Here is a 13,415-nt window from a genome sequence, read left to right on the forward strand (position 1 = left end):
GGCCTCCATTCTTGGGAAAAAAGCACATGAAAAAAAAATGCCCCAAATTTTATTAGTATAAAAAAAAGAAAAAACCAAACCACTCCGAACCCCTGAGATGGAGGTGGGGGTGTTGCTGGAGGTCAGAAGGACAGGGAGAAAGCTCGGTAGCCCAGATTGGTGAAGACATCCACCCTGCAGCTGTTGCCTGCAGCTGTCAGGACCTAGAGGCAAGAGGGGAGTGACTGACTTGCCCACATGCCCTGGCCTCCCAGGATCCCCACTGCCCCTTGCTGAACCCACCTTGCACTCAGGGGCTGCTGGTTGCTGGTTGAGACTGAGGCTTAGCAGCCCTGGGGAGGAGCCAGGCACCTGGGCCTTGAGCTCCCCGCTCAGCTGCCACTGATTGACACAGCGACCCTGTCCAGCTGATAGAATCTGTGGAAGACAAGGAGGGGCCTCAGGGTTCAGGGCTGCAGGGGGAGCGGGGCAGGGCTGGCAGAAGCAAGACAGAGGGCCTCACCAAGTCCTGGTAGAAGGTAACGTGCTTCTGTGGTGCCCGCATGGGGAAGACGGTGGTGGGTGTGGAGGATCGAAGGTGCCAGAGGGTTAGTGCTGGACCACCTCCACAGACCTGGGCAGAAAGGTGGGGGTCCCCAGCCGCCATGAACCACAGGCTCTCAGCTGGACAGGGCCCGGAGCTGCCACCCCATCCTGCACTCTGCCCGGCTCACCATCCAGTCGGAGTCAGTTGCCAAACATCCAATCCAGCGCCCATTGTGGGGCCTCGAGCACTCCTGGGAGGGAGGAGGAGAATAGAGGAGGAGGTGAAGACACAGGAGATGCCCAGGAAGGAAGAAGGACAGAGCATGGGGTGCGCCCTCACCTCGTGCTTGTAGACCTCAATCGTCTGGACCTCCTTGGCCGTGCGGAGGTCTGTGGGGGAAGAACCATAAAAAGTACCCTCCTTGCCCCAGCCTCCCTTACCACCATCTTTCCCTCCAATCAGACATTCCCTTACCCCAAAGCCGCACGGCCCCATCCTCGCCACCTGACAGCACCTCGGGGCTCCGCTCCCGCAGTGCCAGGCAGTGGATGTAGTCTGTGTGGCCCCAGAGGGCCCGCTGCAGGGAGAGGGGCAGTGTCAGGACAAGATCCAGGAAGGATGCTGCTGCCCCTGCTCCCCCACCCCGCCCCTGCCACTCCAGTTCCACAGCCCTCTCACTGTGAAGGTCCCCGTCTCAAGGTCCATCGTATGCAACTGACAGTCTCCCCCCGCCAGGATGAGGGAATTCTCCTGCAGAAGAAGGAAGGATGGGGTCAGAAGACAATGTCAAGTCAGAACAGGGAGAGGGAAAGGATTAAAATTTGGGCCCAAAACAGGGCAGGGCAGAGCCCCGATTAAAAAGGGCTCAAACCTTGGGGACGAGAAGCAAAGCATTGATCTCAGGTACTTCCAGACTGGTCCTGGGAGAGGGAAAGCAGAGTCAGCTCTTGTGAGGCAGTACTTTCACCCCCACATGCCCTCTGCCCACATGGGCCTGGCTCACCTGTATGGGGGCTGACGACGCCACAGCTCCTTACAGCCCTTCATGGAGGAAAACACTGGGTGACCTCAAAGGCTCTCTCTGGGTCTGGGCACCTCACCCTTCCCCCAGCTCCACACTCACCTTCTTAAGGATCTCTGCCCAAAGCCAGGCCTTCACCTCCCCATCCCCAGCACTGAGCAGATGTCGATCAGTGGAGACCATGCTGTAGACGGGTCCATCGTGGGCTAAATGGAAGTACAGAACCTGAGTGACCCTGTCCTGCTCCTCTCGTCCACCCGGGGGTTCCCTAAGCTGGCCTCAATGCCTGCACCCACCTTGGAAGGTCACCATGGGCTTCTTACTTTCCTCTTTGGCCTCAGAGCTCAAAGCAGCAGACAAGCTGAAAGGAGAGGGGCCTGAGAGTCAGAAGCAGGGGGCATCAGCCCCAGGAGGACCAAGTGCCAGAGCAATGGATGGTGGGGAGCAGGGGCAAGGGTACCTAAAGATGGCTATCTGCCCGTAATTGTTGCCGGCTGCCAGGAACTTCCCACAGGGTGAGACATTCTGGGAAAAAATGATCATGTGCAGCCGCTGCAGGGCCTGAAATACTTCCATCTGTGGAGAGAGGCTGGATGAAGGCTGTCTGGGGCGTCTGGGACCCCTGAACCACACACTCCTTCCTGCTTCCCCTGCTGCAGTCCGGCCTCCCGCCGCAGTCCGGCCTCCCACCGCACTGACTTCTCAGTTCTCCTTTTTATAGCCCACCAAGCAGGCACCTGTCCATATAGTCCCAGGAGTGGCTCGAAGAAGGAGGTGAGAAAGGGGAGAGTTGAGGCTTGATGCCTATTGGAACTTTTGTTGACCAAGGACTCAGCCTCTCCTCCACGTTTCCTCAACTGTCAAAAGGAGCCCACTGGAGATTTCGTCACGATTGGATGAGCTACTGTATATAAAAAGTTTCGCACAGGGCTGCCTCGGAGAAACCGCTTAAAAAGTGGCTCTAGGGGCTTCCCTGGTGGCGCAGTGGTTGAGAGTCTGCCTGCCAATGCAGGGGACACGGGTTCGTGTCCGTGGGTTCCCACGTGCCGCGGAGCGGCTGGGCCCGTGAGCCATGGCCGCTGAGCCTGCGCGTCCGGAGCCTGTGCTCCGCAACGGGAGAGGCCACAGCATTGAGAGGCCCGCGTACCGCAAAAAAAAAAAAAGAAAAAAAAAAAAGTGGCTCTATTACTCCAATACAGAAAAACGTACTGACTCCTAATCCGTATCCTGACTTTCATGTTAGGCCCCTGAGGTATTTCTGGGTTACTCTCCCTCCCTCGGGTCAGAATCCGAGTCCCACCAACAGCCCACGCAAAACAGGTCTTGAGCGCACGACTCCTTGCCGGCCCCTTCGGAGCCGGGCATGGACTACAAACCCCAGAAGGTACCACGCATCACGCCCCCTCACCTGACCCAGAGGCACCGCTTGCGGCATGGCTCGCTCCATCTCGAGAAATAAAAGTCCCAGAGTGCTCCGCGCGCGACGAAGCCTCACGAGACCGGAAGTGCCGGCGAGCACCTCCCTTTCGCGGCGCGTCACCTACCCAACACTGGTGGCGGGTCCGGCGTGAAGGCGGCCGCCGCGTAACCCGAGTCCCAGGAGCGGAGGTGACCGCCAAGAAGGTCCCAACACTAAGTGGCGCCCTCCTCAACGCCACTACGCCAGGTCCCTTCCCCTACCTCCCCTCCCCTACCCCGCTGAACCGACCCGCCTTCCAGTCCCGTGCCGTCCGTTTTCCGCGCCTGCGTGGAACCTGGCCGCGCGCGCGCCTAAAGCCACGCCCACGTGTTGAGCCACGCCCTCGGAGGCTCCGCCCCTGTCGCCCGGATCCCACCCCTCCGCTCGCAGGACCCCGAACACCAATGATCTTGCAGCAACCCCTGGAGCGAAGCCCCCAGGGTCGGGCCCGGCGCGACCCGCGGGCTGACTCAGGGGCGTCCCGAGGCCTGGACGCGAGGTGTGTGTGGGGGCCTTGGGTGGGCCTGGCCCGGGGGCCCAGGAGCTTTGCTGGGCCCTCAGGGCTGGTCTGCAGGATGACACGCGGTGGGGTTTATCGGCAGGGCTTGGGCATGAGTTAAGACAGGATTGCAGACTCTGGACAGACTCCGAGGCAGGCTTCTGGATGGTCTGGGAGAGGAGGTGACTTAGGCGTCAGCTGAGACAGGGTTGGGCTGGGGGCTCCTGGCTGACGCTGCAGGCTTAGTTGGGCAGATCCTGGGGATGGGTCCAAGAGGGTGGGGTGCTCCTGGCTCTCTTTTCTTCCCAGCTCCCCTCTCCGAGGACCTGTGCCCATGAGTACCAAGCGTCGCCTGGAGGAGGAGCAGTGAGTTTGGGGGCAGGGAGGGACTCCCAGCAAGCCCTCTGTCACCTCAGGTCCCCATCAGACTACCTCTCTTCTGAATATCCCAGGCTGCCTGCCTCCTCGTCTCTCCCCAGGGAGCCCCTGCGCAAGCAGTTCCTGTCTGAGGAGAACATGGTCACCCATTTCTCTAGACTCAGCCTGCACAATGACCACCCTTACTGCAGCCCCCCCATGGCTTTCCCCCCAGCTCTGCCCCCACTCAGGTAGGCACAATCCACAATCCACTAGCTGGGCCTTCTGGAGGATCATACCCAATCCTCAGAGCCAATCTCCAGGCTCTGCCTCATCTTGCTATTTTTAGCTTCTAGCCAACCTCTGTTGTTTCCCTACTTGGCTCCTTGGAAGGTGCCAGCAGTCCAGGAGCCCCTGGGGACCTGTACCAGGTGGGGTGTGGCTCTGCCAGTCCAGCCTCAGCCCTGTGCCGTGACTGTCATTTCCTCTTCCAGAAGCCCTTGCTCTGAGCTGCTTCTCTGGTGCTACCCTGGGAACCTGATCCCTGAGGCGCTCCGGTTGCTGAGGCTGGGGGACACCCCCAGCCCCCACTATCCTGCAACCCCAGCTGGGGACATAATGGAGCTCTGAGTGCTGGGGGGCAGTGCCCCTGCCCACCTTCCTTCTTCCCCACAGCAGGGGAGGCCAGCACTCCCACGAAGTGAGCAGCTGCCCTGCTTTTCCTCCAGACCAGGCCTCTGGGCACCAGGACCTTCCCCCAACAGAGGACACTGAGCCCCACGGAGCCCTGGGGTGGGAGGCGCAGGAGCATGGGAAGGGAGCCGTCCCCTCCCCAGAGAACTGAATAAAGATTGCTGAGCAAATGAAGGCTACAGTGTGGAACCCAGGGCCTTTGGGAAAGGGAGGGCAGGGCAGGGGTGCTGGATGCTGGGGTTTCTCCTCAAGATCTTCCCTGGAAAACGGTCAGGGCACAGCCAGGTCCTGGCAGGCTGGGCTCAGGCATTGAGAATGTGTGAGTCAGAGCCTCACCCCCACCCCCGCGGCTGACTCACTCCTCCCTCCAGCTCTGGGAAGTCAGGCTGGGATCATGCCACTCTCCAAACCATTTAAAGTTAAAGATTCTTTTATTAATAAATTCTCTCCCCCTCCAAACTTTCTTCCCAAAATAAATATCTCCCCCCTTTTGGGGGTTGGAGGGGCAGTGTCTTAGGGCCAGCCGTGCTAGAGGGCCAGCCCCCTAGAGTTAGGAACAGGTCCCTAGCCCCCCAGGCTGAGACCCCCTGGTGGAATTTCAGTACATCTGAGTGGGTGGGTCCTGATGTTGTGTCTGTCTCTCAGGTCAGCCTGGCCCCCAGGCCATAGTGGGGGTGGGGGGACCCTTGTGCAAATGCTGTGGTTCCTTAGTGTCAGCTGTCTGGCATGAGCCAGCCAGGGTCTCCTTTTCTATTCTGGAGCCAGAGTCAGGGCAGTCAGACACCTTGGAAGGCCCTTCTGAAGCCTGGACCCAGGCCTCAGAGAGGTGACTCGCTGTCCCCCATCCCTCCACACCCCTGTGGTTGGAGCAGCCTGGCTCTGGCTGTGTCTGGGAGGCTGGGGCTGGCTCCAGAATGAATGAATGAAAGATGAGTGGGCGCAGCCTCCTGCTGGCAGGGGGCGCTCACTGTCACTGGATCAGGGCCACGCCAGGACAGCCCTCCCCGCCGGTCTCCTCGATGGGGGCTGCAAGATAAGAAGAGGGGCATCAGGAGCGGGGGAGTTGTTGAGGAATGATGAGGGGCCGTCGGGCGGGCAGGGGCACACTTACTGGTAAACTTTTCTCTCCTGCGGCACCGTCTCCAGACCAGGAATCCGGAAAGCAGCCCCAGAACGAGGGCCAGGCTCAGGGCACCCCCAAGGATGGGCCACAGCAGCCTGAAGGAGGCTGGAGGGGCCGCAGCGCCTGAGGGCGGGACTCCAAGTCAGACCTCGCCCCTCTAGGGACCAGCCCCGCCCCCTAGATCGGAGCCTTAAGCCTTTCCTCCACCTTGGTCCCTACCCCAGTCAGAGCCCCTTCCTCAATCCAGCCTCTCCCAATTAATTCCACAGATCTGCTCCCCTCTCCACCCAGCAACCCTCTCCCCCAGACTGGGGTCCGCTCGCCTCTGGCCCCGCCCCCACTCACAGCCCAGGCAGAAGTCGCTGTGCGGTCGCGTGGGGCACGATGCACAGTCCATGCACTTGTCTAGGTCCGCGCTCCAGGAGCTGCCGCGAGAGCAGGGGGTGGTGCCTGGGGAGGGGGCCACGAGTCAGAGGCGGGGGGCGGCTATTTTTGGGGCTGAGGTCAGGGTCGGCCGGCTCGAATAACGTGAGTCACCGGCGCCCTCCCTCCACATTCCTCACAGGTGACCGCACGGCCCGACCGGGACACGGCAGCGCGGGGGAGAGGGGGGCGTAGTGCGGAACGCTGGGGGAGTGGGTCAGGTCCCCATAACAGCCCCCCCGCCGCCGCCGGCGGGTGACTCATTCCTGGGCACCGGGCCCGACCCCGGTCCCTCCCCCCGCATAGCTGGGCACTGAAGTCACCGGATGGAAGGGGGCACCCCACATGGTATGGGGGGCACAGACCTCCGTGCCTCTCAGCACCCCCCCAACTCTCCGGTTAAGGGGGGTGGGCAGACCCGGTATTGATCAGGCTGGGGGCGTGCCACCTTACCGGACGGGACATCCCTCCCTCAAACTTTTCTTCTCTCTCCACTTCCGAGTCCAGACTCAGGACCGAAGCCTCCCCCGCCCCCCAAGTTGGACAGGCGGGAAACTGAGGCCCGGACTACGGATGAAGCTGGGAGCGAGATGGGACCTCTCCTGGCCAGGGAGCGCGGTGTCTGGAGACCACCTGACCCCGGATCCCCATGTCCGCCTAGTCCCCCCAGTTCTGCCCCCTCCTCTAGGCCCCCAATGACGGCTCCCCGATCCCGGACCTGGGAGTCCTCCGTCTCCCACGCCCTCCCGCCCAGCCCGGGCCGGGCATACCTGGCACTCGCTCCCCGGCCGCGGCGCGCAGCAGCGCCAGCCCGAGCCCCAGCACGAAGAGCCGCGGCAGCGGGCGTAGTGGGCCAGGAGACATGGTGTTCGTCGGGCGGCGGCTGCAGTCTGCGCTGGCCGCCCGCGTACCGGGGCAGACAGCAGCGGCCCCGCCCCCGCCTTCCGGGGCGGATCCCTAGCCTCTGCCCGCCCCATGATCCACCCCTAGATGCCGGGTCCCGCCCGGACCTCTAAGTTCAGTTATTCGCTCAACAAACGCTGTCTCTGTGCGGGAGCGGCCAGAACGCCAAAGGGATGCAGATCTGGCCCTGCCTTCTCGGTGCGGAAGCCCAGGAGGTGCATGTTGGGCGAGAGGGCGGATCTGACACGAAACAACCCAGCACAGAGAAAGCTGTTTCTTAAGGGCCCCGAGGGTATAATAACAATACAACAAAAATAATAATACTGTGCCCTTTAATTTCTACCTTAGGACATAGTTACATAGTAAAATGTGGGCTTGTTGTCTCCATTTTTCAGACTAAAATGAGGCTCGGGAAGGTTAGGTGAGTTCCGGAGTCGAGCCCCAAGCTCTGTTCGGCTCCATACCCTGCCCCTTGACCCACTGCTTGCCGGACTTCAGTCAGTTGATGCCCTGCACCCGGGCCAGATGGGGGAGCAGCGGCTCCAGGCTCGAGCGCCCCCCACTGACGAGATTGGGATTCGCGCGTCCGCCGCGGTCTGGACTGGGGTCTCTGCCCCTCCCCTGGGCGGTGGTCCGGTGACGTCATTGCCTCTTTAAGACCCCCGCCTCCGCCCCAGTCCCAGCACTCCGCCTGCTACTCCGAATCTTGGTGGACTCCTTTGCAGGTGAGTCTGGGGGAAGTGTGCGTGTCGTGGGGGAGGGGGTAGGTGCCTCGAAGATAGGGGGGCAGGGGGAGTGGCGGAGTTGGGTTGAGGTGCGCGTGAAGAACCTGAACTGATTGGGCGGCAGCCACCCAGGGCCAGGAGCCCCTGGGCGGGGGGCTGCACCAAAGCCCTAATGGGGTCCTTTGGCGGAAGGGTTAAACGCCCCTCCCCCCAGCCCGGGGACAAAGGCACCGAAACCCAGGCGCCCCTCCCCCACCTGTGCTTCCCTCTGGGGCGGGGCTCCCTTCCCCCTCACCTGCGGGAGCGGACCCTGCAGCTAGCGCCGCCATTAGAACCTTCCAGGGTGCGCGGCTTCCAGGCCGGGGGGCTGAGGACACCCTTCTTCGGGCCAGACTCAGAAGGGAAATAGGGATCGAGAGCGGGAGGGGACGCCCTCGGATGAGCCGAGCCTGTGGTGCGTGGAAAGGGAAGGGGTCGAGAGCAGGGACACGCTTGTAAGGGAGAGGTGCTGGGTGCCTAGTCTGGCGTGGCCCCGGCCCTAACCCGGCCAGAGTCCTGGAGGGCTGACACTGGGTTTGGGATTAGCGCCATACGGCCCGCCGCGTCCTATCTCCCCCCAGGCCATGAGTTCGGCCGGGGTTATGGGCGGGTGCAAATGAGTGGAGAGTCTGCCCTCTGGCCACCCTGGTGGGGCCGGTGCTAAGTTTAGGTCCGAGCCGTGCGCGGGAACTTTGGGCAATGGAGAGCCACAACGGGACCCTGAACGGAAGGGATCCCCCGCGGCGACCTCCAACACGAAGTGGGATGTGAGGGGGCCAGGGCTGCCCCAGAGGAGATGTTTCACTGGACAGACCCCAAGGGTGGTAACTTCTTTTAGGGAAGTTGTGTCCTGAGAGAATGGCACTTGGGGCAAGAATACACAAAAAAATGTCACCAACCTTGGGGGTCTGCTCTGTGGCCCCCCTAGGGGAGGACAGAAGGGCAGGAACCAGGGAGGCAGCCGGTGGCCTTGGGAAAGGAAGTGCTTCGGGGTGGGAGGGCTGTTTTTGTTTTTGTTTCCCTCCATCTCTCCTGCCCCATCCAGGGTCTGACTGGGTGGGATTGGTTTGGGCCAGGCAGTGGCAGGCAAGGCCAGGGCTGACTGGCCACCATGTACACAAGATCTTAAGATCAAACTGGCAACCGCCTGTATGGGGTACAGAACCAAGTTGGGGTGAAGGGTTTGGACATTTATGTTGGGTGCTGGGAGGAAACTTGTATCTCTATTCTTGGTGTTAAAACTAAGTTTTAAGCCTGAAACTCATGGCTAGAGCAAACCTACCACCCATTAACCCTGTGGAAACCACCAAAAAACTGCATTCTATTGTTTCATCCCTTTTGCCCCTTTGTACCCAAAGTAGCTGAAGCCATGGGCAAGCATGTGCATAGGCTTTATATTTCATTTGCACTCAAAACAACTAGGACTGGGTTGCTTACTTTTTCACTCTTATAAACTAGTGCCTGTCTGGGGAAAAAAAAATACTAAAGCATTAAATGCTCATTTTGCCCATGAGAAAATGAGGCTCAGGGAGCATGCCTTGCCCATGTTACAGGACACGGTGTCCTGATTCCCAGGGTTCATACTCTTGGTGTCCTGTGTGGTGGCCATGGCATGTGGCATGGGGGTTAGCATTCACTGGGAACCAGGGGCTGGGCCAGCTGATCTTAACGTTACTCTGCTTCTGTCCCGCAGTGCAGCTCCTCAACCTCAACCTCACCATGGCCTCTGCTGGTCTGCAAATCCTGGGGATCGTCCTGACACTGCTTGGCTGGGTGAATGCCTTGGTGTCCTGTGCCCTGCCCCTGTGGAAGGTGACCGCCTTCATCGGCAACAGCATTGTGGTGGCCCAGGTGGTGTGGGAGGGGCTGTGGATGTCCTGCGTGGTGCAGAGCACTGGCCAGATGCAGTGCAAGGTGTACGACTCGCTGCTGGCGCTGCCCCAGGACCTGCAGGCTGCCCGAGCCCTCTGTGTCATCACTCTCCTAGTGGTCCTGCTCGGCCTGCTGGTCTACCTCGCAGGGGCCAAGTGCACCACCTGTGTGGAGGACAAGGACTCCAAGGCCCGTCTGGTGCTCATCTCTGGGATCATCTTTGTCATCTCAGGAGTCCTGACCCTGATCCCCGTGTGCTGGACTGCCCACACCATCATCCAGGACTTCTACAACCCCCTGGTGGCCGAGGCCCAAAAGCGGGAGCTGGGAGCCTCCCTCTACCTGGGCTGGGCAGCTTCTGGCCTTTTGTTGCTGGGTGGGGGGCTACTGTGCTGCACCTGCCCCTCTGGGGGGTCCCGGGGCTCCAGCCATTATATGGCCCGATACTCGGCCTCAGCCCCACATACTGCCTCTCGGGGTCCCTCTGAGTACCCCACTAAGAATTACGTCTAATTCGGGAAGGGGAGCGTGGGCTCCCTTGAGAGTGGAGCCTAACCCTCTGAGCTGGAGCCATGGCAATGGTGATCCATGACAGCTTTGGTGTTGTTTTTGCTTTATATTGGTGGGGGGCGGTGGTTAATCCATTTGATAACCCACCTGGGCTCTGCTACTGGCGTTCCTCACCTTTGGATGATGGAGCCAAAGAGGTGATGCTTCAGAGTTTCTGGATCTTTCTCCACCCTGGACACCCCCATCTTAGAGACCAACCTGGAGCTTTGGGCCCCATGTGAAGGGTGCTTGCTATCCAGGTGCTTTCATCCTGTCCCCGAGAGTTCCTGCTGATGTTGGGGGTAGGGCCTCCCTAGGCCTGCAGAGACAAGCCTTCCCTTGCTGGTCAGGCCTCTGGAACCCCCAGGGGCTTTTGAGCCACGTGTAGCCTCTAGAGGAGCAGGTGATAAGTTACCAAAGACCCACCCACCTCCAAGTCTTCTGACCTCTGGCTTCTCCATCCTGAGTCATGTCCCCCCTGTGCTGACCCCTGACCCTCCCATCCCCAGCCCCTGTGCACTTCTGCCATGTCCTGCCCACACTCACCAGTTTTTACTAAATAAAGCACATTTTGTTTGGTTACTTGCCTTTGGTGTTGCTGGGGGTCTGCTGAGTGCCAGCCTGGCAGGAGGAGGTGGGCACAAGTCACTCACCTCCCGTGTTGCCCCCGTGTCTTGCGTGGCCTGAGTGAGGTTACCCACTGGTCAGGACCTGGAGCAGGCCTTGGCCAGACAAACCCAGGAGAGGCCATCAGGTCTTCCCGGCCCAACCACAGATCAAAGGAGCCGGGTTACAAATGGTCTATTTATTCCCTACTCAAAGGTGGGGGTGAGGGGGGTTGATGATGGGCAGGGCCTCCAGGCCTGGAGGAGAGTGGCTGCTCCCAGATGACCTGTCCTGGGCCTCTGGATGCTGGTAGTGGCCAGGTCAGAAGGGACCAACTCCAGGCCAGGGAGGGCATAAGGAGCTACTGCCCTTTGAGTGAGGCCCAGGTTCTGGGGGCAGGGGAGGGCTCAGGAAGAGGAGGGCCAGCCTGAAGAAGGAGACAGCAGAAGAGAGAAAATTGGGGGAAGCAGGGGCAGGCCAGGGCACCCTGCCTGGATGGAGGTGGGGACCCTGAGGAGGGTCTAGACTCAGTCAGGCCCGCTGAGACTAGCCCTGCAGCCGGGCTGGGCTCCAGCATCTGGAAAGTGGGTTTCACCTGGGGGAGGGATTGACAGTAGAAGGCAAGGATTAGGGCAGGGCATCCAGCACAGGGTCAAGGTTCTAAGCAGCAGGCTTCCATGGACATTCACCTCACACGTAGTCTCTCTTGTCCAGCCCAGATGCACCCGAGCGGGAGGGGATAGAGTAGCCCAACCTCGGTCCCCGGGGCCGGTCGATCTGGGGCGGGGGGCATGTGCAGCAGAGGAGGCCCCCGCCCAACATAAGCAGGGCAGATGCCGCCCAGCCCAGGTAGAGAGAGGCTCCCAGCTCCCGCTTGAGGGCCTCAGCCACCAGGGGGTTGTAGAAGTCCTGGATGATGGCGTGGGCGGTCCAGCACACAGGGATGAGCACCAGGATGCCTGAGAGGAGGAGGATGACCCCCCCGGTGAGCACAATGCGGGCCTTGGCGCCTTCATCCTCCACGCAGGTGGTACACTGTGCACCCGTGATGGCCACCAGCAGGCCAAGCAGAGCCAGCAAGAGGGCGATAACGCAGAGGGCTCGGGCAGCCTGCAGGTCCTGGGGCAGCGCCAGCAGCGAGTCGTACACCTTGCACTGCATCTGGCCGGTGCTCTGCACCACGCAGGACATCCACAGCCCCTCCCACACCACCTGGGCCACCACAATGCTGTTGCCGATGAAGGCGGTCACCTTCCACAGGGGCAGGGCACAGGACACCAGGGTCCCCAGCCAGCCCAGCACAGCCAGGGTCATGCCCAGGAGTTCAAGAGCAGCCGAAGCCATCTGTTCCCTCAGTTAGGTCTTCCCAACTCTAGGAGGCCTGGTTGATTTGCAGGAGTGGGTCCGATGCTGCGGAGCGTAAGTCAGCGTCCTCTGACCAAGACAGTCCTCACATCTGTGAGCCTCTGGCAAGGCACCTCCTCGCTCCGTGCCCCTCACAGATGTGTCTCTGAACCTCCACAAACACAAATCAACCTCAAGTCCTGCTCAGCTGAGCGGCTGGTGTCCCTTCGAGGGGCCCGTCGCCCCTCAGATGCCCAGCGGCTGCTCCTGCCACCCTGCAGTCAGGTCCCACCGCCGCCTGTCTGACCCAGCTTGCACGGACCCTCCCGACCCACCTTCAGGCTGAAGAGAGATGTGTCCCCAGAGTTGGTGCAGGTTCACGCTGAGCGGCTCACCTGGCAGTGCCACCTGGGGACTCTGCTGGCTCCCGGTTGCAGGCGGGGTTTTAAGGCCAAGGCAGGGGAGGAGCAGAGAGGCCGAGACTGGGGAAGGCAGAGTGATGGGAGGAGGCGGGGCTGGGGATGGGATGGGGGCCTCAGGGTCAGTGCGGGGGTGGGTCATGACCAGGATGGAACAGGGGAAGAAAGAACATCCATGCCATAGGAACCCATGGACAAAGGAATGGGGAGACTGAGGACCGGCTGTGGAGGAAGGAATGGGGGCCATAAAGGAACTGGCTCAGGACAGAAGTGGGAGGGTATCTTGGGGAGCCTCCTGTCCCCCGCCCGCCGCTGTCTCTGCTCTCCCCCACCCCGTGATGCAAACGCACCAGCTTCCCCAGTATCACACACCCCGCCCCTGTCCAGCTGCCCGCCAACCGGGGACTCTCTGGAATCTGATCCGTCTCCCGTCTCAGCCCAGTGGCGCTGGCGGCTCCCGAGGGAGGGGCCCTGCCCGCACTGTTCCCCAGCAACAGGTGCCTGGCGCTCAGCTCAGGTGGCATCACCCAGGCAATGGCCTAGAAAACCACCACCCCCAACTTCTACATCAGCTCAGGTGTGCCATCCCCACCCCTGCTGCTGAATCTGGGGGCTGAGCTGAGGGTGTCTGGGGGCCAGGGACAAAGAGCCCGTTGTGCAGGTGGGGGAGGGGGAAGGGGGAGAGTAGCAGGGGCGTGAGCCCTCCGTGGGGGTGCAGCCCCAGCACCCAACTCTGTTCCTCGGGGAGTGGGACACCACAGAGGAGGGCGTCCCTGAGCCCTGCCCCACAGTCCTCAGGAAAGGCACCCCTCCTGAAGACCCCCTCAGAGCCTGTGACTCCCCTCGTGGGGGCAGCC

At 61.2% G+C, this 13,415-nt stretch overlaps 5 protein-coding genes across 9 annotated transcripts; 2 read left to right on the forward strand and 3 right to left on the reverse strand.

Moving 5' to 3' along the window:
- Positions 1-33: 33 nt before the first annotated feature.
- On the reverse strand, positions 34-3,300 carry THOC6 (THO complex subunit 6). 4 transcript variants are annotated; one of them, XM_067706881.1, is made up of 13 exons: positions 3,256-3,300; positions 2,008-2,123; positions 1,844-1,908; positions 1,650-1,753; positions 1,530-1,567; positions 1,398-1,446; positions 1,205-1,276; positions 1,001-1,103; positions 866-915; positions 714-776; positions 503-613; positions 283-417; positions 34-203 (listed from the first exon to the last, which is right to left on the reverse strand). In XM_067706881.1, exons 2-13 carry the CDS (start codon positions 2,121-2,123, stop codon positions 123-125), a joined length of 987 nt encoding a protein of 328 aa, XP_067562982.1. In that variant the 5' UTR covers positions 3,256-3,300; the 3' UTR covers positions 34-122. The 4 variants fall into 4 exon arrangements, with proteins under 4 accessions (XP_067562982.1, XP_067562981.1, XP_067562984.1 ...); XM_067706880.1 differs by lacking the exon at positions 3,256-3,300 and adding an exon at positions 2,956-3,096; XM_067706883.1 differs by lacking the exon at positions 2,008-2,123.
- A 70-nt stretch (positions 3,301-3,370) lies between these two features.
- HCFC1R1 (host cell factor C1 regulator 1) lies at positions 3,371-4,729 on the forward strand. Of its 2 annotated transcripts, none has more exons than XM_067706885.1 (4): positions 3,371-3,505; positions 3,815-3,871; positions 3,958-4,113; positions 4,357-4,729. In XM_067706885.1, the coding sequence occupies exons 1-4, from the start codon at positions 3,411-3,413 to the stop codon at positions 4,490-4,492; spliced, it is 444 nt and encodes a 147-aa protein (XP_067562986.1). In that variant the 5' UTR covers positions 3,371-3,410; the 3' UTR covers positions 4,493-4,729. The 2 variants fall into 2 exon arrangements, with proteins under 2 accessions (XP_067562986.1, XP_067562987.1); XM_067706886.1 differs by having other exon boundaries at positions 3,985-4,113.
- A 646-nt stretch (positions 4,730-5,375) lies between these two features.
- Positions 5,376-7,002, reverse strand: TNFRSF12A (TNF receptor superfamily member 12A). The gene is made up of 4 exons (XM_067706887.1): positions 6,872-7,002; positions 6,024-6,128; positions 5,667-5,801; positions 5,376-5,581 (listed from the first exon to the last, which is right to left on the reverse strand). The coding sequence occupies exons 1-4, from the start codon at positions 6,963-6,965 to the stop codon at positions 5,526-5,528; spliced, it is 390 nt and encodes a 129-aa protein (XP_067562988.1). The 5' UTR covers positions 6,966-7,002; the 3' UTR covers positions 5,376-5,525.
- A 21-nt stretch (positions 7,003-7,023) lies between these two features.
- On the forward strand, positions 7,024-10,749 carry CLDN6 (claudin 6). Its single transcript, XM_067706884.1, has 3 exons — positions 7,024-7,296; positions 7,400-7,729; positions 9,462-10,749. The coding sequence occupies exon 3, from the start codon at positions 9,488-9,490 to the stop codon at positions 10,151-10,153; it is 666 nt and encodes a 221-aa protein (XP_067562985.1). The 5' UTR covers positions 7,024-7,296; positions 7,400-7,729; positions 9,462-9,487; the 3' UTR covers positions 10,154-10,749.
- A 280-nt stretch (positions 10,750-11,029) lies between these two features.
- CLDN9 (claudin 9) lies at positions 11,030-12,418 on the reverse strand. Its single transcript, XM_067705127.1, has one exon. It carries the CDS (start codon positions 12,137-12,139, stop codon positions 11,486-11,488), a length of 654 nt encoding a protein of 217 aa, XP_067561228.1. The 5' UTR covers positions 12,140-12,418; the 3' UTR covers positions 11,030-11,485.
- Positions 12,419-13,415: the final 997 nt, after the last annotated feature.

The sequence above is a fragment of the Pseudorca crassidens genome, chromosome 15 (genome assembly GCF_039906515.1).
Source record: "Pseudorca crassidens isolate mPseCra1 chromosome 15, mPseCra1.hap1, whole genome shotgun sequence".
In the NCBI taxonomy this organism is placed as follows: Eukaryota; Metazoa; Chordata; class Mammalia; order Artiodactyla; family Delphinidae; genus Pseudorca; species Pseudorca crassidens.